This window comes from Hyperolius riggenbachi, chromosome 7, assembly GCF_040937935.1.
Source record: "Hyperolius riggenbachi isolate aHypRig1 chromosome 7, aHypRig1.pri, whole genome shotgun sequence".
Classification (NCBI taxonomy): Eukaryota; Metazoa; Chordata; class Amphibia; order Anura; family Hyperoliidae; genus Hyperolius; species Hyperolius riggenbachi.
The window spans coordinates 314,054,670-314,076,462 of NC_090652.1; the positions used below are offsets into that span (position 1 = coordinate 314,054,670).

A 21,793-nucleotide genomic window follows, 5' to 3' on the forward strand; every position below is an offset into this window, starting at 1 on the left:
ACAGCAACGACAAGCACGCATGCGCCATCTGCCGACCGCTCCGCAGAACAGCGCTCAGCTCGCAGACGATCATCAGAACCACCTGGCGGCCACGCTCCGCAATGACATTCATTATAATTCCGCTCGCTCTGCGGGGAAGATAAGAAATGATCCAGGTGTCGTGTCAGCTATTGCAGCCTCTCATATTTTGCAGCCCCGCATGCGCAGTAGGAGCCTGCGTCCCATTCAATTGTGCAGCCACGGTAAAACGTCATAAATATCGCCGCTTCCGCACCAGGTACACCCCCGAAATTTTCAGGGGAGGAAGGGGACCCCCAGATCTAGCTCTGTGCCGAATTACAGCCCCCGAGCCCCGCTGGTTCCCGACACTGATTGCAGCAAACCTATCTCGGGAACTAGCGGGGCTAGGGGCCTGCAATTCGTCACAGAGCTAGATCTGGGGGTCCCCTCCCTTCCCTGAGAATTTCGGGAGTGTAGGTGGTGCGGAAGCGGAGATATTTCAGGTAAATAATGTCTAACTTCTCACTGAGCATGCGCGATACTCAGTGAGGAAGGCTGCTTCCGGGCTGCAATATCTGACATTACACTGTCCGGCGTCCAATAAAGCGACACCTTGTGGCCGCAGTGCGGAATTAACATGAACCGCTATCAGCGCCCTCTGGCGGCCACATGCGGAAGCGGTAGCTGATATCAGTCTGCAGAGCGCAGCTCAGTCACAGCGGCCTCTGGTGGCGAAAGTGCTGAACAGCAGCTCCGGGTGACGTCACCGCAGAGCGCTAGTAAATAGATAGTCCTGAGGGGGCGGAGTCTTGCTGGCACAGAGGAAGCCCCGCCCCCTAACTGTCCTAAATAAAGATCCTGAATGCAAATACGAGGTCGCCACAGAGGATGAGATCAGTCCCGATACAGACGCGTCACATAGACGCAGGCGAGTCATTAATAAACACTTTCGGGTAACGATGCATGCGGCTTCCACTTCCGGCATGGTGCAGTGACGTCACCGGAAGTGTCCCTTTATTCTCGCTTCTTGCTCACTCTGGAGTCTGTGGCTGCTCAGAGCTCCTCCAATCGCAGCGCTCGGCTGCTCTGGCTCCGCCCATACGTCACGTGGAGGGTCCGGCAGAGGCCCCGCCCACGTGTGTGACGTCACGGAGAGGCAGAAGCGGCGGCAGACAGAGATGTCTGTGCAGGAGATGTTCGTGCAGCTGCAGAGCGGCCTCAGCGCCGACCAGGACGTGCGGGAGGTCAGAGCCGGGGGAGGGGCGTGAGGGATAACTCCTCCCCGTGTGGGGCTGCGGGGGGTGCTCCCTGGGGGGGGCTGCAGATGTCAGACATGTATGAAGGTCTCCCCTCTCTCCCTTTGTGTGGCTGCAAGCGGCGGGGTTACTGGAAGGGGGGGGGGCTGCAATGTCAGACACGTGTGACCTCATATTTCACCTGGTCTGGCTGCAGGAGGCCCTCCATGTGGTGAGTGGAAGGGGATGGATGGGGGTGAGGGGGGCTGCAATGCTCCAGGGGGTGTCAGGGTGGAGATGTGGTGAGTAGCAGGGTTAGTGGAAGGGGATGGATGAGGGTGAGGGGGGCTGCAATGCTCCAGGGGGTGTCAGGGTGGAGATGTGGTGAGTAGCAGGGTTAGTGGAAGGGGATGGATGAGGGTGAGGGGGGCTGCAATGCTCCAGGGGGTGTCAGGGTGGAGATGTGGTGAGTAGCAGGGTTAGTGGAAGGGGATGGATGAGGGTGAGGGGGGCTGCAATGCTCCAGGGGGTGTCAGGGTGGAGATGTGGTGAGTAGCAGGGTTAGTGGAAGTGGATGGAGGGGGGTGAGGGGGGCTGCAATGCTCCAGGGGGTGTCAGGGTGGAGATGTGGTGAGTAGCAGGGTTAGTGGAAGGGGATTGATGGGGGTGAGGGGGGCTGCAATGCTCCAGGGGGTGTCAGGGTGGAGATGTGGTGAGTAGCAGGGTTAGTGGAAGTGGATGGATGGGGGTGAGGGGGGCTGCAATGCTCCAGGGGGGTGTCAGGGTGAAGATGTGGTGAGTAGCAGGGTTAGTAGAAGTGGATGGATGGGGGTGAGGGGGGCTGCAATGCTCCAGGGGGGTGTCAGGGTGGAGATGTGATGAGTAGCAGGGTTGGTTGAGGGGGCTGCAATGTCAGACGTGTGATGACCCCTTATATCTCTTTTGGTTTGGCTGCAGGAGATCCGGAAGGTGGTGCAGTCACTGGAGCAGACAGCGCGAGAGATTCTCATCCTCCTCCAAAGTGTCCATCAGGAGGCCGGATTCAACAATAGTGAGAGCTTCCTCATTATCTCTGTCCTTGTGCCTCTGCCCCTCCCACCTGTCACTAATGTGCCTCTGCCCCTCCTGTCAGGAATATAGCAGCTAGTTATGAGGCTGATGATGTAAGGATAACAGGAACATATTTCTTTCATTTTTCTTTTCTGCTGTATATTTTGTCAGAGGTGTAGGTATGTCAGCCAGTCTGGCTTTTGGAAGTTGTCAACTGGATAATGTGAGTCTGTATGTAGATTAAATTTGCATTCAGGGCAGAGATCAAGGGAACTGCCATTGTCTTTGAATAGACCAGTCCCCACCTTCAATAGGCAAAGGAATGTGGACAGTAATTAGGAACTGTCTACCTAGCCACTAGCAAGGAAACACTTAGACAATTACCCGACCAGGTTGAAGCCCACACAGGTGGTCGGCTACCTCTTATGCTGGGAATACACGGTTCGTTTTTGCCTTCGTTTAAACCTTCGATTCGTTCGGTAAACGAATCGAGTGTTGAAAACGTATGTGAAAATAGTCATAATCTCATTATAGTTTCGATTAATAGACCCCAAAAACGAACGACTAGTGATCGAACATGTTTGATATTATCTCTCTTTATCCATCTAATCGAGCCATTGGTAGGCTTGATGGCTGTTCAGATCGATTATATATTCGTTTATGCTAGTCCGTCCCTGTAAAAAGGGATTTTCGTTTCTTTGCAGCCTTCGATCATTGGAAAAACGAAACCATCAGAATCGAAAAAAAAAACGAAACCGTGGGTGGTGATATTAACCGTATGACCGATTATTTCGGGATCGAAAAGGACAAAAGGCACAATCGAAACGAAGGTTTAAACGAAGGCAAAAACGAACCGTGTATTCCCAGCATTAGTCTGAATAGTGGGCTGGAAGTGGAATTGCTTTGAAATCTGTACGTGTAAACAGGATACTTGTTGTTCTCAAGATACAATTTTTGCCTGTGGAAATTAGAGGAAGGGAATGTTGAAAGCTCTGACATTTGCATGTCACAGCTAGCCCAGATGTGACAAGTGGCTCGGCAGACTGTAATGTCACAAACAGGGAAATTGCGTTAGTTTTGGGGATGGAACATTCAATGCCCTAGGCACCAAATGGGCCTATAAGAACCTGCACAGGTCCTTCACAACTCGTAGCTCTCTGGAGATAGCAAGGACGCTAAGGGCTGCCCGACTACTGGTCGAAGCGGCGTGCTCCCGCCAATGACATTCAAACAACGCGGTAACGTTTATTTTTCCCTTTTATTTCGGCAAGCTGTCTTGTGTGTACCTTTGAAAACTCTTAATCTTGTAATTTTTTACTTTGTAACTTTTTTACTTTGTTTTTTGTACATCTTTTGTATGTATTAATTTCTGCACTGTTCCACTTTTTTCCTGGAATATTAAATTGCTATTTTATAAGCTTGACTTCTGCTGTACTAAGCTAACACTCATAGCCTAGAAGAGACTGAAGTGTAACTAAGTTCATGCCTGATTGTATGATTGAGCGACACTACCGTATAACATTGTAATTGCATTGTGTGTGGGGCATTTGTCATACGTTGGCCTAAAGCACACAGCTGACCCAACGTACGAAAACGCCAGTGCGAGTAGCTCGACAGCAGAGTGGCTAACAGTATCGTTCGGAACGACTGTTAGTGGTTTTACTTCACTACAGTGTAAGATTGCAACTGTGTGTGCATGGCGTTCCCGTATTCAGCCTAAAGCGCAAAGCTGACCCGAATACGAAAACGCGGATTGCGCGCTGAGCACTCGACAGCAGAGTGGACGTGTCTAGCAAACCGCTAGTGGTGGCAGTGTTCTGAGGGGTCCCAGCCTTGTTTGTAGCTTGACTATGGCTGCTTCCCCTCTCGATCGGGTCAAATCTGCAGTCGGGAACCGTATATGCAGGCGTGCCGCGGGTCGGTTCCTGACACCTCCCACCCGTCGCTAATGTGCCTCTGCCCCTCCCACCCGTCGCTAATGTGCCTCTGCCCCTCCCACCCGTCGCTAATGTGCCTCTGCCCCTCCCACCCGTCGCTAATGTGCCTCTGCCCCTCCCACCCGTCGCTAATGTGCCTCTGCCCCTCCCACCCGTCGCTAATGTGCCTCTGCCCCTCCCACCCGTCGCTAATGTGCCTCTGCCCCTCCCACCCGTCGCTAATGTGCCTCTGCCCCTCCCACCCGTCGCTAATGTGCCTCTGCCCCTCCCACCCGTCGCTAATGTGCCTCTGCCCCTCCCACCCGTCGCTAATGTGCCTCTGCCCCTCCCACCCGTCGCTAATGTGCCTCTGCCCCTCCCACCCGTCGCTAATGTGCCTCTGCCCCTCCCACCCGTCGCTAATGTGCCTCTGCCCCTCCCACCCGTCGCTAATGTGCCTCTGCCCCTCCCACCCGTCGCCAATGCGCCTCTGCCCCTCCCACCCATCACTAATGCACTTTTGTCACTCCCGCCTGTCATTTATGCACCTCTGCCCCTCCCACTAATCACTAAAGCTTCTCTTTCCCGGATCGTCACTCGGACAGCACCCCTGGATGAGACTTGTCTCCCTCCCCACCGTGGACAGGAACTGCAAAAGAACAAATTTGCATAAGCAACAGGCAGCCTGCTATATAAGCCACTTACTTTGCTGCTATACCTCAGTATAGTTTCCTGTCCCGGACGGAACGGAGGGAGAGGTCTCCAGGGTGCCATCCATGTCAGTCGGCAGGGGCAGCGTGTAGCAGGACTCCCATTAGAGCTGAGCAGTGATCAGTGGGGAGTCCTGCAGCGAATGGGAGGCTTCTCCAAGGAAGGCAGCGGTGTTATGCACGCAGGCGCGCGCATGAAGAGGTCACTTCCGCTTTACCCGGAAGTAGTCACGCGCTGGCGTCCCGCGTGATCTGAGGTCTGCAGAGCGGCAGGGGCCGCGGCGGAGAAAGGTGAATCAGCGCAACAGCTGATTGTAATTACATCAGGACGCCGGGCCAATCAGGCGGCAGGGCCGCGGCGGTGAGAGGGAATCAGCCTAGGCTGATTACTTAAGGTATGTGAGCTGATTTGCATAATTTATGCGGCAGGGGCGGCATTAAGTGTTATCAGCTGGGTCTGTTAGAGGTATTTATTTGGAGGTGAGTCCATGACTCAGATGTTACTGGAAGTCATGGAGGACGCTTCAGGTTCAGCTCCTTTGCAGTCTGCTAAGTCTGGACAAGACCCCTCTCTGGCAAGTAGATGTGGTATCTGAAATACTCCTGCTTGTTATTATTTACTATGGAACCTCTAGTAATATTTGTTCCTTGTTTGTGTTTTTTTGTAGCCTAAAAAACATGACAAGTCGGACAAATCTGATAAAAGTGATAAAACTGACAAATCTGCTGCTCAATCCGGTCAGCATGGGTCAAGCAGGTCTGAGAAGAAGTGTGCAATTTGTAACAATCGTTTTTCTTCATCATCCTCTAAGAAGTTATGTCAGAATTGTACAGAGAAGGTTGTTAAGGATGAATCCCCTGTCATATTTAAAGATTTAATGGGCTGGAGGAGATCTGAGATGTCTTCAGCAATTAAAGAGATTAAAGACTCTGCCATTGCTTCACAGCCTATAGTTCCTTCTGATGTTCCAGGAACTAGTGGAAATATGGATTCAGTGCCTACAGTTGTTGTTCCGGCATCCCCTGTTCTGAATTTGCCTCAGCCGGGTTCCTCCGGATCTAAGCGTAGAAGAGAGAGTGAAATAGAAGGTTCTGAATTATCTGAGGGAGAGATTTCTGAGTTAGATCAGCCATCAGATATGGAAGAGGAGGTCTCTAATATTGACAAATCAAAATTTGCTTTCTCAACTGATTTAATGAAAGATTTATTGGGGGCTATGTATGATACAATGGGTATCAAGACAGAGAAAAAGTCTTTGACACCTTTGGATGAGATGTACAAAACTTTGGCGGAACCCCAGCCTCAGTTTATCCCAGTCCATTCCACCCTAAAGGGTATGATTAAGAAGGAATGGGATAACCCTGAGAAGCGAGCCTTTTGGCCTAGATCCTTATCCAATCGTTATCCTTTCTCTCCGGAGGACCAGGGATTTTGGGGCCCTCCGCCTAGGTTGGACCCATCTTTTTCAAGGGTGTCAAAGAAAACGGATTTATTATTTGAAGACTTTGGTAGTCTGAAAGACCCAATTGACAAAAAGATGGACAACCTTCTGCGTAGAGCATGGGAATCCTCTTCCTTGACTTTTAAACCCGCAGTAGCCTCCACTGCAGTGAGCAGATCATTAAGATCATGGCTAATAGAAATGCAAGATAAAATTGCTTCTGGGGTTCCTCGAGACGAAATTCTTAATGACTTTCCTAAGGTTCTAAATGCCTCCAATTATATGGTGGATGCATCGGATGACACTGTTAAGCTTACGGCCAGAACAACTGCCTTGGTTAACTCGGCTAGAAGAGGCATATGGGTTAAAACTTGGAGTGGTGATAATGCCTCAAAATCGAAATTGTGCGGAATACCATGTGAAGGTGGGCTTCTGTTTGGATCCAAGTTGGATGATACACTAGATAGAACTTCAGATAGAAAGAAAAATTTTCCAGAGAAGAAAAGACCATTCCAGTATAAGCGGCCATTTCGTCCCCCTAACAGGTCAGAGCAGGACTCCAAGTCCTCCAAGGGTAAGCGTTGGGCTCCATACAGACCACAGAAATCAAAACCCAACTTTAATCCGGCCAAGAGGCAGGATAAGCAATGACGCCAGAATCCCAGTGGGGGGGAGGGTTGCAAATTTTTTAGAGGAATGGCAGCCTCGGTTTACAAGTCAGTGGCTGCTAAAGATTGTATCAGAGGGATACCGGATCGAATTCAATCAGCATCCCCCTCTGAGGTTTTGCATTACTCCCCAACCACAAGACCAAACAAGGTGTCAGGCATTACAGAACGAGGTCCTATCCCTACTAGACAAGGGGGTAATAAGATATGTCCCAAGTTGTCAGAGAGGAAAAGGGTTCTATTCTACAGTGTTTCTGGTAAAAAAGCCGCAGGGATCTTACCGGTTCATTCTGAACCTGAAGAGCTTAAATCTAAATGTAAAATACAGAAAGTTCAGGATGGACAATATAAAATCTGTGATTCATCTCTTGCAGAAAAACGATTTTCTTGCCTCCCTAGATCTCAAGGATGCATACCTTCACCTACCCATCCATCCGTCATCTCAACAGTATCTAAGATTTGCAGTCCACATGGAGGAAGAGAATGCAAAGACAATATCACTGAGAAGAGCAATGGCAATACTCGGGCTTCTAACAGCCTCATTTCCCGCAGTACAGTGGGGACAATTCCACGCAAGGGTTCTGCAGTTATGGATACTCAGATCATGGAACAGGAGCCTTACGGTATTGGACAAGAGGATCCCTATCCCTCACAACATAAAAGTATCCCTGCTTTGGTGGCAGCATCGAGTTCATCTTTCGACAGGCCGGTTATGGAAGTACCCAGATCAAAGCATAATCACAACAGATGCCAGTTTATGGGGTTGGGGAGCACATTTGGATGCTCTTCCGGCTCAGGGACAATGGTCTGTACAGATGAGCTCAAGGTCATCGAACAGCAGAGAGCTAGAAGCAGTATGGAGGGCACTGTTACACTTCAGGGATCAGATCAAAGGAACGCATGTGATGATAAAATCCGACAACAGAGCGGTAGTAGCCTTTTTAAACAGACAGGGAGGCACGAAGAGTCAGATGTTATGGAAGCAAACATCAAAAATTATGTTTTGGTCAGAGAACAATGTCAGATCGTTACATGCACGTCATCTAAAGGGGACATCAAACCAGGTGGCGGATTATCTAAGCAGGGAGAAGTTAGACCAGAACGAATGGTCACTCAACCCAAGGGCTTTTCAGATGATAAGTTCTCAATGGGGATGTCCAGAACTGGATCTATTCGCCAGGAAAAAGAACTCAAAATGTCAAAGATTTTGTGCCCTGTATCAGGAGGATTCTCCTTGGGCAGTGGATGCGTTCTCGATAAGTTGGGGCAACATGATGATGTATGCCTTTCCGCCAATTCCATTACTTTCAAGAGTATTGAAGAAGATCATTCAGGACAAAGCAAGGGTCATATTGATTGCCCCATTGTGGCCCAAACGTCCTTGGTTCACATTACTTCAATCTCTAGCGATATCAGAGCCAATAGTCCTACCGCTGATGCAGGACTTGTTATCGCAGGGCCCATTGTTGCATCCAGATCTGAGTCTACTTCACCTATCAGCCTGGAACCTGAGTGGGTAATACTGAAATGCAAGGGGTTCTCAGATGGTCTTGCAGAGACATTGCTCAATAGTAGAAAGAAGGTAACTAGAGTAATTTACCAGAAGGCATGGAGAGTCTTTAATGACTGGTGCACTAACAGATCTTTCAACAATAAATCACTTAGATCAGTTTTGGAATTCTTACAGTGTGGCTATAAGAAGGGCCTCAGTATTAGTACTCTGAAGGTTCAGGTTTCAGCATTAAGTGTGTTTCTGGAAAGAAAATTAGCACAGGAGGACTATATTATCCGTTTTTTTCAGGCGTTAAAGAGACTAAAGCCATCTGTAAGATCAAGAATACCTGCTTGGGATCTTAATGTGGTATTACAGGGATTATGTGAGTCTCCATTTGAACCTTTATCTCAGGTATCGGACAAATTCCTGACATTAAAGACCATATTTCTTATAGCTATTACTACAGCAAGAAGGATAGGAGAGTTACAAGCGCTATCCATAAAAGAGCCGTACTGTGTTATTTCAGAGGATAGAGTAACATTACGTCCGGACGCAGCATTTCTACCGAAAGTTGTTTCTTCTTTCCACAGGAACCAAGAAATATATATCCCATCATTTTGTGAAAATCCAACAAATGATAAAGAGAAGAGACTACACCTACTGGATGTAAGGAGGAGTCTATTACAGTATTTGGAAAGGTCTAATTCTTGGAGAAAGTCAGACGCAATGTTTGTCCTATTTGCTGGGAAGACAAAAGGAAATGGAGCTTCCAAGACAACCTTAGCGCGCTGGATCAAACAGGCAATTGTAGCAGCATACCAGGTGCAGGGGAAGACATTAACATCCTCGGTCAGAGCTCATTCTACGAGAGGCATTTCTACTTCATGGGCAGAGATGGCAGGGGCCTCCATTGAGCAGATATGCAGAGCTGCAACATGGTCGAGTCATAACACCTTTGTAAAACATTATCGACTCAATGTATCTGCAGGCACAGATTTATCCTTTGGAAGGAAGGTTCTGCAAGCAGTGGTCCCGCCCTAAACCTGATCTCTAGTATATCGTCTCATCCAGGGGTGCTGTCCGAGTGACGATCCGGGAAAGACAACTTTACTTACGGTAACGTCTTTTCCGGTAGTCAGGAGGACAGCACCCCTACAACCCGCCCTTTTTGGGTGGAGCATCAGAGGTTTGTATAAGCATTTTAGTGTCCGTATTATCTTTTATATTAACTGAGGTATAGCAGCAAAGTAAGTGGCTTATATAGCAGGCTGCCTGTTGCTTATGCAAATTTGTTCTTTTGCAGTTCCTGTCCACGGTGGGGAGGGAGACAAGTCTCATCCAGGGGTGCTGTCCTCCTGACTACCGGAAAAGACGTTACCGTAAGTAAAGTTGTCTTTATTCCCCCTCCCCCATCATTAATGCACCTCTGCTTTTCCCACCCGTCACTGATGTGCCTCAGCCCCTCCCACCTGCCAAGATGTGTGCCATATCGCCAACTCATCTTATTTGTATTTGTTTTTTTCTTAGTTCCTGCAAAATGTTTGAAAGCGAGAGAACATTTCAGTACTGTCAAGACGCAGCTCGCCGAACTGGCCAAAAAGTTCCCGTCTGAGCAGTATTATCGGTAAGGAGGGAGCTTCTGTCTGTTTACAATGCAGGGGGTGTGCAAAAATACCATGGAAGCTCATGTTAACTCCCATAATGTTTATTATTTTTAACAACAGAAAAGCTGATTCAGCAATACTTGAAAACAGATAATGAGCTAGGGACACATTTAATGATTAATTACAGTATCTATCGGGCTACTTTTATTTAGTATATCTTGTTGTAATTACCACTGCAGGGAGCAGAGCTTCGCCCCCCATGTGCAGCAATAAGCCCGCCCAGTCCGCTCCTTCCATCGTTTACTGAAGGTGGAAATCGTGACCACAAACTTCAGCGTACTTCTCGCCTTCACATTCATATAAGGACAAGAAAATGCCCAGGTTTTCAGGTCACATCAGGGCATTTATTTAGTTTTTGTTCCTTGTTTTCCAGCTCTCTTGGACCTGATGACTTCTTGGGTTGAATTTGTTGTATAACCTGGGAGGGTTCAGTGTTTGGGTCACAGAGAAGAAAGGATTACAGTTGTGCTCACTCAAAACCTGTTCTTTCACTTATGGTCAGGGGTTGGCTGAAGCCATTTGTTGTCAAACAATTGTGTTTACACTTTTACATAGTTACATAGTTATTTTGGTTGAAAAAAGACATACGTCCATCGAGTTCAACCAGTACAAGGTACAACTCCAGCCCGTCCCCCACATATCCCTGTTGATCCAGAGGAAGGCGAAAAACCCTTACAAGGCATGGTCCAATTAGCACCAAAAGGGAAAAAAAATTCCTTCCCGACTCCAGATGGCAATCAGATAAAATCCCTGGATCAACATCATTAGGCATTACCTAGTAATTGTAGCCATGGATGTCTTTCAACGCAAGGAAAGCATCTAAGCCCCCTTTAAATGCAGGTATAGAGTTTGCCATAACGACTTCCTGTGGCAATGCATTCCACATTTAATCACTCTTACTGTAAAGACCCCTTTCCTAAATAAATGGCTAAAACGTTTTTCCTCCATGCGCAGATCATGTCCTCTAGTCCTTTTGAAATCATAATCGCCACATAAACTACCCAAATGACCCGTATCAAAAGTTTACATACCCTGGTGATTTGGCCTGATAACGTGAACACAACTTGACACAAACGGATCTTGAAGAAAATCTGAACTGAAAATTAAGTCAAAATAAACATACACAGGTGATACTTGCCTCGTGCAGAGTCTACTCATCAATCTTTCTCCTCTCCTGCATCCTGTTTGTCCACTGTGATCAATGGAATTCTCCATCCTTCATTTTGAAAATGGCCATTACCCATAACAGCTTCCTGGTCCACACTGTTAAACTGTAACATTTCCTACTTGAGCCATAGGGAAACATGAACATTACCTGGCACGTCAGTTGTCCTGTCAGCTATAACTAACAGCAAATGATATATTTCTGTTCTGACAAAATGTTGTCACAATTGGAAGGGATTGTTGCCAGAAGAAAATGATGATCTTCTGAGAGGAACTGATGGCAAGGTAACTATGTAATGTTCATTTGAAGTTACCTCGTGTTTATTTTAAATAATTTTACTCCGTACAGGTTCCCTTTAACCCCCTTGGCGGTATGAAAAATACCGCCAGGGGGCAGCGCAGCAGTTTTTTTTTTTTTTTAAATCATGTAGCGAGCCCAGGGCTCGCTACATGGTAGCCGCTGCTCAGCGGCATCCCCCCAGCCCCGCCGATCGCCTCCGGGATTTCCTGGAGGGCTTCCCCCGTCGCCATGGCGACGGGGCGGGATGACGTCACCGACGTCGGGACGTCATTGGGAGACCCGATCCACCCCTTGTCGCTGCCTGGCACTGATTGACCAGGCAGCGCAGGGGTCTGGGGGGGGGGTGCCGCGCACCGCACCGGATAGCGGCGATCGGGCGCGCGGCGGCGATCGGGGTGCTGGCGCAGCTAGCAAAGTGCTAGCTGCGTCCAGCAAAAAAAAAATTATGAAAATCGGCCCAGCAGGGCCTGAGCGGCACCCTCCGGCGGCTTACCCCGTGTCACACACGGGGTTACCGCTAAGGAGGTTAATAGCTATTAAAGGTAACCATCTTCACCCGTAATCTGTTTGCTTCTAATTAGTGAGTGTGTGTATACAAGGTGAGTTTCTGGACTCCTGAAAGACCCTTGCATCTTGTATCCACTTCTGCACTGATGTTTTTTTGGGTTCTAAGTCATGAGGAAAGCAAAATAAGTGTCAAAGGGATAAAACAAGAAAAGGTTATGAGAAAATATCCAAGGAATCGAGAATGAATATCAGCAGTGTTAAAACTCTAATTAAGAAGTGGAACATTATGGGTTCTTTTGAAGCCACGGTCAGGTAGACCAACTTAAATTTTAGTCACAACTGCCAGAAAATTGTTCGGGAAGCAAGGAGAAAACCCACAGAGAACTTCAGGTGAAATACAGAACTCTCTGAAAGGTGACAAGATGCATAATAAGGAGGTGCTTGAAAGATGGGCTGCATGGTCGAGTTGCCAGAAGATAGACATTACTACGCAAATGCCGCAAATATAATATAACTTATAATCTGCCAGACAGCACAGAGATAAGCCTTTACATTTGGAGAGGAGTCAACAAGGCCTATGATGAAAGGTACCCCATTCCTACTTTGAAACATGGTGGTGGCTCGCTGATGTTTTGGGAATGTGGGAGCTACAGAGGCAGAGGAAATTAGGTCAGAATCAATGGTAATATGAATTATTATTATTATTATTTAGTATTTATATAGAGCCGACATATTACGCAGCGCTGTACAGTGTATGTATATGTATATATATATATATATATATATATATATATATATATATATATATATATATATATATATATATATATATATATATATATATATATATATATATATATATATATATATATATATATCTATCTCTATATATATATATATATATATATATATATATATATATATATATATCTCTATATATATATATATATATATCTATATATATATATATCTATCTCTATCTTGTCACTAACTGTCCCTCAAAGGAGCTCACAATCTAATCCCTACCATTGCCATATGTCTATATTATGTAGTGTAAGTACTGTAGTCTAGGGCCAATTTTAGAGGGAGCCAATTAACTTATCTGTATGTTTTTGGAATGAATGCAATAAGTTATCAAATGCTGGAGGAAAATTTGCACTTATTAGCCAGGAAGCTGAACATGGGACAATCCAACATGACAATTATCAAAACATAAGGCCAAGTTGACCTGTAATTGGCTACAGCAACATAAAGTGAAGGTTGTTGAGTGGTCATCTCAGTCTCCTGACCTCAAAATCATTGAGCCCCTCTGGGAAGACCTCAAACATGCAGTTCTTACAAGACAGCCCAAGAACTTACAGGAACTGGAGGCTTTTTGCCCGGAAGAATGGGCAGCTTTACGGTCTGAGGAGATAAAGAGCCTCATCCACAACTACCACAAAAGACTTCAAGCTGTCATTGATGTTAAAGGGGGCAATACACGGTAAAGAACTGGGGGATGTAAACTTTTGACCAGGGTCTTTTGGGTAGTTTGTGTAGTGACCATTAACCCCCTTGGCGGTATGAAAAATCCCGCCAGGGGGCAGCGCAGCAATGTTTTTTTTGTTTTGTTTTTTTTCAAATCATGTAGCGAGCCCAGGGCTCGCTACATGATAGCCGCTGCTGAGCGGCATCCCCCGCCCGCTTCGATCGCCTTCGGCGATCTCCGATCAGGAAATCCCGTTCATAGAACGGGATTTCCTGGAGGGCTTCCCCCGTCGCCATGGCGACGGGGCGGGATGACGTCGGGACGTCATTGGGAGTCCCGGGCCACCCCTCGGCGCTGCCTGGCACTGATTGGCCAGGCAGCGCTGGGGGGGGGGCGCGCGCCGCAGCAGATAGCGGCGATCGGGCGGGGGCCGGCGGCGATCAGAGTGCTGGCGCAGCTAGCAAAGTGCTAGCTGCGTCCAGCAAAAAAAAAATTATGAAAATCGGCCCAGCAGGGCCTGAGCGGCACCCTCCGGCGGCTTACCCCGTGTCCAGCACGGGGTTACCGCTAAGGAGGTTAACCAACCAACCAACCACTAACCAAGACTGAAAGATAAGTTTTTTTTGTTTTTTTTGGGGGGGTTTTTTTGTGTGTGTGTTATTATTCAGATTCTATGATGGTTAAAGGGGCATTATGGCGAACAATTTAAAAATGTAAAATATGTGTAAACACATACAAATAAGTAAAATGAGCCATAAATTACTTTTCTCCTATGTTGCTGTCACTTACAGTAGGTAGTAGGAATCTGACAGAAGCGGCAGGTTTTGGACTAGTCCATCTCTTCATGGGGGATTCTCAGGGATTTATTTATTTTCAAAAGCACTTAGTGAATGGCAGTTGCTCCGTCCAACTGCCAAAAAACTGTAGCGATCAGGGAAGCTGGCCAGCATCATTGTTTAAATCCTTTTTAAGGAATATCTTTATAAAGAAAAAAAGCCTTGCGGAGAATCCCGTATGAAGAGATGGACTAGTTCAAAACCTGTCACTTTTGACAGATTTCTACTACCTACTGTAAGTGACAGCAACATAGGAGAAAAGTAATTTATGGCTCATTTTACTCTGGAAAAAACGTACTTCTTATTTGTTTGTTTGCACATTTTTTAAAATTTTTTCACCATAGCGCCCCTTTAAGGAATCATTTCTGCCAGGGTATATAAACTTAGGAACACAGCTGTATTTCCTTATATAAAATCACTTCTCAAAAACTGACTAGCAAAAGTATTTTAAATTTATTCGTAAAGTGAATCTGAAGGCAATTGAATAAAAAAAAGATACTTAAGGAGAGGGAGGGCTCTTGGTCCTAATGCTTCTCTCCTGGTCCCCTCATTCCACCGCAGGCTCCTGCATTTGGATCTGCCGCTTTGGGAGGCTTTGGCAGTCTTCGGGAGCCCATGTCCTCCAGAAGATGGGCGGGTCCATACTGCGCTTGCGTGGGGGCGTGTGCTCATGCATGCGCAGTACGGAGCGGCTTGTCTTCGGGAGGACATGGGCACCTGAAGCCTCCTGCAGCGGCAGAGAGCAGTCTCCAACCAATTGGTCAGAGACTGCTAACTTGGGAGACATTGGTGGAACATGGGAACGCTAATTAGGCTGATGTTTCTCTTCTTGAAGCAGTCAACCAATGCAGAACTTGGTTCACAAATGACTGACTAATCCCGGGTACAAAGGAATTAGTTAAGGAAATTGATGACTCTTGTCAAAAAAAGTGCGCTCAATAGTGCAATAATTCCGCCCTCTACTCAATCAAGGGCCTTTGTCGTATCTATTACCAAAACCCCCCTCAAGGTGTCTCTGCACCACCAATCAAAATATCCACCTGTAAATAAATTCTCTGAAATAAAGTCCACCTGTGAAAAAAACATTAAATATTCTGTATTGGATCGCAGTCCTCTTGCACCAAACATACAAGTGTACCAATCTTATCTTCCCACGGACACTGCGCTCTCAATGAATTCCCAAGTATTCCAATCCTCTGTGCTTTTATACTCCAATTCGTGAACATAGAAAAAATAAACAAAAAAAACATAGCGTGACTCTGTAATTAGCATATGAATCCACCACTCATTGGTCCAACGTCTCCAGCCCCTGATGAGTATTTGATACGAAACGCGTTGGGCGGAGCTTAAGGACGTGGACTGGACTACAGCTCGTCTTGGATCTTATATGCGCATAACTTTATGGGAGCATGTGAGTGCAATTGTTTTTAAACTTTTTAAATTAAAGAAACAGTTTTACGCTATGGAGACTCCTTTTAGTCAATAGGTTGTAAACTTGATGGATCATTGCTGGAAAGGAGATAGAAACTGGTGTGGAAACAACGGGAGTGGAACTCATTAAGCGCTATAGCTGACCTATAGTTTGGCAGCAACTATATAAGGTGAGAGGCTGGAGATCTTAGTGATGTTCATGCAGCACAATGCGGTGGAAGGTGAAAGGCTTTAAAATCACTGGAGAATTAAACGCTTAAGCTGTTTGTGGGTTGACAGCCACTATAGAGGGTGAGGAGCTGTGATACCTGTTTGTGGTGGCATCACATGAGAATTTCAAAACACGTGGTGGGTTCATATGCTAATTACAGAGTCACGCTATGTTTTTTTTGTTTACTTTTTCTATGTTCACGAATTGGAGTATAAAAGCACAGAGTATTGGAATTCATTGAGAGCGCAGTGTCCGTGGGAAGATAAGAAGGAAATTGATGAGCTGTGGTGATATTTGTAAGTCTCCAGAGCAATTCTTCAAAGTAGACCACTCTATTGAATGACTTGTTGGTTGGAAGGATAAGATTTTTCGATGTGCAGTTAGTGAGATGGACGAACGCCGATTTGACGCGGCCATTTCCTCTTCTCCGCAGGTTTCATGACCAGTGGCGCTTCGTGCTGCAGCGTCTTGTCTTCCAGGCTGCGTTCCTCATCTACCTGGAGAGTGAACAGCTGGTGACACGAGAAGCCGTCTGCGAGATTCTGGGAAGTAAGTGATCATTGCAGTGCCTCCTGTGATGCAGCTTCTGCTGTGCTGACTCCGCCCCTGAGAATCGGCTGTTGTCCAGTACTGCAGAGAGTCTGAAGCCTGAATTGCCTGTGTTGTCCTCTTTTATCCAGTCCTAATCAAATGTACTGCAGCTGTATGTTTACAGTAGGAATGCCGATCTGATTTGGTGGCTCGATCTGTCTGTGTACCTGAACTCCAGACAGAATGTTCATGGTTTTGGTTGGAGTAAAAAGGGCCTTGTCCTTTGTAAAAATTAAATTGCTGTCTGAAGTACTATGAAGGACTCTTCTCCCATATTTCCTGTCCTCAATGACCCTGTCGGTTTTTTAGCACGAGGAGGTAACTGCTTTGACTGTTGCCATTTACTTTTCTCTGCCACACATGGTATTCTTTCTGTATAATGTAACTTGCATCTGTCATGCTGACATCCTCCCTCCCAGCACTGCTTGTCACGTGACTGCAGAATGCCAGTAACTGTTTGTTCAGCAGCATTAACAAAGCCCCACCCCATCCCCAATCCCTCTAACCCCTATAGCTGAGGAGTGTGGCGCTTCTACACCAGGATTGAAAACCTTGCAAAAAGTTAAGATTAATTCTTTAAAGGGGCACTATGGCAAAAAATTGTAAAATTTAAAATATGTGCAAACCTATACAAATAAGAAGTACGTTACGAGTAAAATGTTTCCTGTTTAAAAGAAAATGGCTGTTACTTTCCGGACCCTTCAGTGTTCTCCCCAGAATTTTTTTTCCAGCCGGTGGCATGAAAAAGTAGCCGGGTGGGGTGAGAGGAGAGAATGCAGGGCCGATGCTTCTGTGCGAAACTCTGCTTATAGCATAGGAGGAGGTGGTGAGCTGATAAAAGCTGGGTGCTCACCGAAACTAGCCGGGTGGAGCACCTGACTAACAGAGCCTGGGGAGAACACTGCCCTTGTAACTTAACCTTCCTGGCGGTAAGCCCGAGCTGAGCTCGGGCTATGCCGCCGGAAGGCACCGCTCAGGCCCCGCTGGGCCGATTTGCATAATTTTTTTTTTTTTTTTTGTATTTTTTTTTTTTTTTTTTTGCTACACGCAGCTAGCACTTTGCTAGCTGCGTGTGCATTCCGATCGCCGCCGCTACCCGCCGATTCGCCGCTAACCGTTGCGCCGCAGCCGCCCCCTCCCCAGACCCCGTGCGCTGCCTGGCCAATCAGTGCCAGGCAGCGCTGTGGAGTGGATCGGAGTCCCCTTTGACGTCACGACGTTGGTGACGTCACCCCGCCCGTCGCCATGGCGACGGGGGAAGCCCTCCAGGAGATCCCGTTCTTTGAACGGGATCTCCTGATCTACGACCGCTGGAGGCGATCGGAGGGGTTGGGGGGATGCCGCTGAGCAGCGGCTATCATGTAGCGAGACCTTGTCTCGCTACATGAAATAAAAAAAATTTAAAAAAAATGGCTTTGCTGCCCCCTGGCGGATTTTGACAAACCGCCAGGAGGGTTAATGAACAAAATGGATTCATTTTTACAACCTTCATAAATTTACAGTCACCGTTAGCTCACTGAAAAATCTTACCTCACCCTGATTTACATGCATTAATCACAGGTATATAGTTGTATATGTATAGTATATGCTGCAACTGGGATAATTGGGTATCCTGCATAATATCTTATGTTCTGCCGTGAGTTGTTACAGATTTCTTTTAAGACACTGAACAGGTAATGGTGTCTAGTTGAAGTTAAATGATTTTCCTTTGGAAATATTGTATGTCATATGACATACAGGAAGCAGTGCTGTACACTAGAGGGAGCAGGAGGCGGAGGGGCTAGACGCCGGACAGCGCTGAACTCAGGCTAGAAGGTGAGTCCACTCCTGCTGCTGCTGGGAGAAAGGGGTATGGGGGAGAGAAGCACAGAGGGGACATAGAGGGACCGAGGCACAGAGGGGACAAAGACAGAAGGGGACAGAGCCACAGAGAGGCACTGAAGGGGACAAAACCATGGACTACCTGTACTGTGCTGATCCTCCAGGTGGCTTCTGTAAGTTTACAAACCTGTGTAGGAGGACAGCACAGGCTTCAGTGCAGAGTTTACTCATCCACAGCAACTAATCCATAGCCAGGCTGCTTTATTCAGATCAGCTGCAGCCTGATTGGCTGTCTCTGGAGTATTGCTCTGTTATTGGGTAACTGCACCACATGTGACGCATCCTCTTGTTTCCTCTTGTTCTAGTTGAGTGTGATCGGGAGAAAGGTTTCCACCTGGACATCGAGGATTATCTCTCCGGAGTACTGAACCTGGCCAGCGAGCTGGTGAGTATATCCAATGAGGGAGGAATATGGAAATACCCCTGAGAGGGCAGTGCAGGCAGCTGGACGCTGCTGAGTGCTACTGTAGTAGGAACAAATGAACAGGGATGTGACTTGCCTTCGTGGCCCTCTGAAGCCGCTGGACATAAACCAGTTTGTGTGTTTGAAGTCTGTATATATGTGTGCAGTCTTCGTACACTGAAGCCTTGTTTTGTTTTTGTTTTTTAAACGCATCAAATAAATCACCTTGGTCAGCTTTTACGAGGCTGCATATAATACTGTATGTGTTCATGGGTTGTTTGAATTCCATACATCCATAAATCAAAGGATGAACTCCAGGACCCGAAAAAGGGAAACCAGGAGTGCCAATCTAGAGCAGTATTCCAGAGAATGGGGTAACTAGTACAAGAACTTCTACATACAAGACGGGGGTGCTGAAAGGCAACTACAGAAACAAGTGTGCCCCCCCCCCCCCCCCCCGCCCGCTGTATCAAATATCACGGGAGGCCCCTATCTGGGGGGAACAAACTGAAGAAGGGACGAGGAGATGCCCCAAACAGTTGTGAACAGCTGGGAAGCAGTAGGTATTCAACAATCTCACCACAGTAGAGGAAGGGGTAGTAAGAGATATTCTATGTATTGGGGACACTTAGAGGACAACACGTTTCGTGGGCCATTCCCGCTTCTTCAGTTAAAAAATAGTGTCTTTAACTCGAGCTAAGACAGTGTATTTTTTTTATTTTTTTTACTTGAAGTGGTAAAGGCCTCCGAAACGTGTTTTCCTGTAAGTGTCCAGTTCAGTGAATATTCCTGACAGTACTAACCTTCCTCTGTCGAGGTGAGATTGTTTAATTATAATTCCTACTGCTACCCATCAGTTCACAATTGTTTGTGGCGCCCCCTCCATCCTCCTAGAACATCCTTTTCTTTATTTTTACTTTGTACAGCGCCACGGAATATCTTGGCGCTTTATAATTCGATAATAATTAGAGATGCATTGTAGTATCTTTGTTTTGTGATGTATAGAGGAGAGGTATTCTCTGTACAGCTAAGAAACAGAACATTAGTAGCTCAGATATGAGTCTCTCATTGTTTCCAGTACAGGAAGAGTTAAGAAAATTCACTTGTTAACTATGCAAAAGAGCCTCTCTGAGCTCTCTGACTAATTTAGTCAGAGAGCAGTGCTATTTTCTGAAGCACTTAGACATCAAAGAAACAGTGAAAGAAAACTTCAGATAAGGTTTTACTGCAGGGGAGGTCAAAGGGACATTAGTTCAGCTCTGTTTCATAGTTTAAAATGCAGAGTGTAGTTTGCAAACTGTAAATATGACAGAATGATACAAGGTTATAAAAAAAAAAAAAAAAGCTATATACAGTACAGTCCGGTATTAGAATTTGTCTTGTGCTGTTTTGCAGTCCCGGTTAGCGGTGAACAGCGTCACAGCCGGGGATTACGCCAGGCCGCTCCGTATCGCCACCTTCATCAACGAGCTGGACTTCGGCTTTCGGCTGCTGAACCTGAAAAACGATTCGCTGAGAAAGCGGTACGACGGCCTGAAATACGACGTGAAGAAGATCGAGGAGGTCGTGTACGATTTATCCATCCGTGGCCTCAGCAAGACTCAGACGCCCTCCACGGAGAAGTCCTAGAGTCTCCTGGAGTCCCGTGGACTGTGACTGTTGTGTCCTCCGTGGCTGAGCGGTGGGCAGGCGTTTCTCCCCACGTGGGATCCACAAGCTGGAGACAAAACTTCAGCCCTTCTGCACTCGCAGTTTCTACTTATTTCAACCAATTCAGACTTGTTTTGTTTTTGTCATGAAGCGAATACCGCTCAGCGTCTCTGATAAACGTTCTGCTCTTGGAGAAGGTTGTAAAGATTTTTGTGCATTAATCTTTATGGTTTGTGTCTTTTGTCTTTCGTTTCTGCTGTAAAGAGGCACTGTCATTTTTTAAAGTTTTGTTTAAAGTTTCCTTAGTGGATGGCTTGAGTTTTCTTAGCCATTCACAAACCTTTCATGTTATTAAAAGGTTTATAAGTGGAAAAAATTGGACATCATCTCTGCTATTAAAGTGTTTTGTATGAGGTCAGAGCTTGTCGTTTTTAATGCATGAAGACTGTTCATCAGAAATTGTTCCTGAGTTTAGTCTAAAGTCTTTGGAAGTGATATATCTTTTCTATAAGCAGCCTTGCCGCTGAGACCGCAGTGCTGGCGTGGGCGGCAGTCGGAGTGTTATAGGATAAGTGTATGGTTTAAACTGTAACCGCAGGAAACCAGTGGACTCGCTAAGATGGCTTAGAATGGGTAAATTGATCAATAATGCATTATGCTTGCATTATTGATTATAGCTCATTTCTAAGCACCTGACACAATGGCAGCCTGTGTAAGCAGTACAGGCCAGTCCGTATTCATTTCTGGGTGCCAGGCTGAGTATCCCTTTGTCTCCCTTCTCCTGCCAGCTATGTCACCCTCCTCCTGCCAGCGGTGTCGCCCTCCTCTGTGCCTTGTGTTGTGGTTTTATTACATTCTCTGCACAGCAGGGCCCTGGGGATTCCTGCAATTCTTCAGTAAGATGCACAGCTACTCCAGAAGTTTCTCTCCCCTCCCCCCCCCCCCCCCCCCCCCACCACCACTGCCGTGTCTGTCAGCCGAATCCAGTCTTGTGACAGAGCTGTCTGCATGCACAACCGACCACTCCTCATTTTTGCATGCAGCAAAATGCACTGAGAACACATCGATACAAGTGTGTGTGTGTGTGTGTGTATATATATATATATATATATATATATATATATATATATATATATCTATATATATATATATATATATATATATATCTAT

The 21,793-nt window shown here is 46.6% G+C and overlaps 1 protein-coding gene across 1 annotated transcript; it reads left to right on the plus strand.

The window, feature by feature from the left end:
- Positions 1–1,001: 1,001 nt before the first annotated feature.
- TSN (translin) lies at positions 1,002–21,041 on the plus strand. Its single transcript, XM_068246201.1, has 6 exons — positions 1,002–1,244; positions 2,193–2,286; positions 10,044–10,140; positions 16,532–16,647; positions 18,876–18,955; positions 20,369–21,041. Exons 1-6 carry the CDS (start codon positions 1,179–1,181, stop codon positions 20,600–20,602), a joined length of 687 nt encoding a protein of 228 aa, XP_068102302.1. The 5' UTR covers positions 1,002–1,178; the 3' UTR covers positions 20,603–21,041.
- The last annotated feature ends 752 nt before the right edge of the window (positions 21,042–21,793 follow it).

Coding starts and splice junctions, on each gene's coding strand:
- TSN (XM_068246201.1), top strand. CDS start 1,179: ATGTCTGTGCAGGAGATGTTCGTGCAGCTGCAGAGCGGCCTCAGCGCC. Junction 10,141..16,531: donor CCGTCTGAGCAGTATTATCG/GTAAGGAGGGAG, acceptor TCTTCTCCGCAG/GTTTCATGACCAGTGGCGCT. Junction 18,956..20,368: donor TGAACCTGGCCAGCGAGCTG/GTGAGTATATCC, acceptor GCTGTTTTGCAG/TCCCGGTTAGCGGTGAACAG.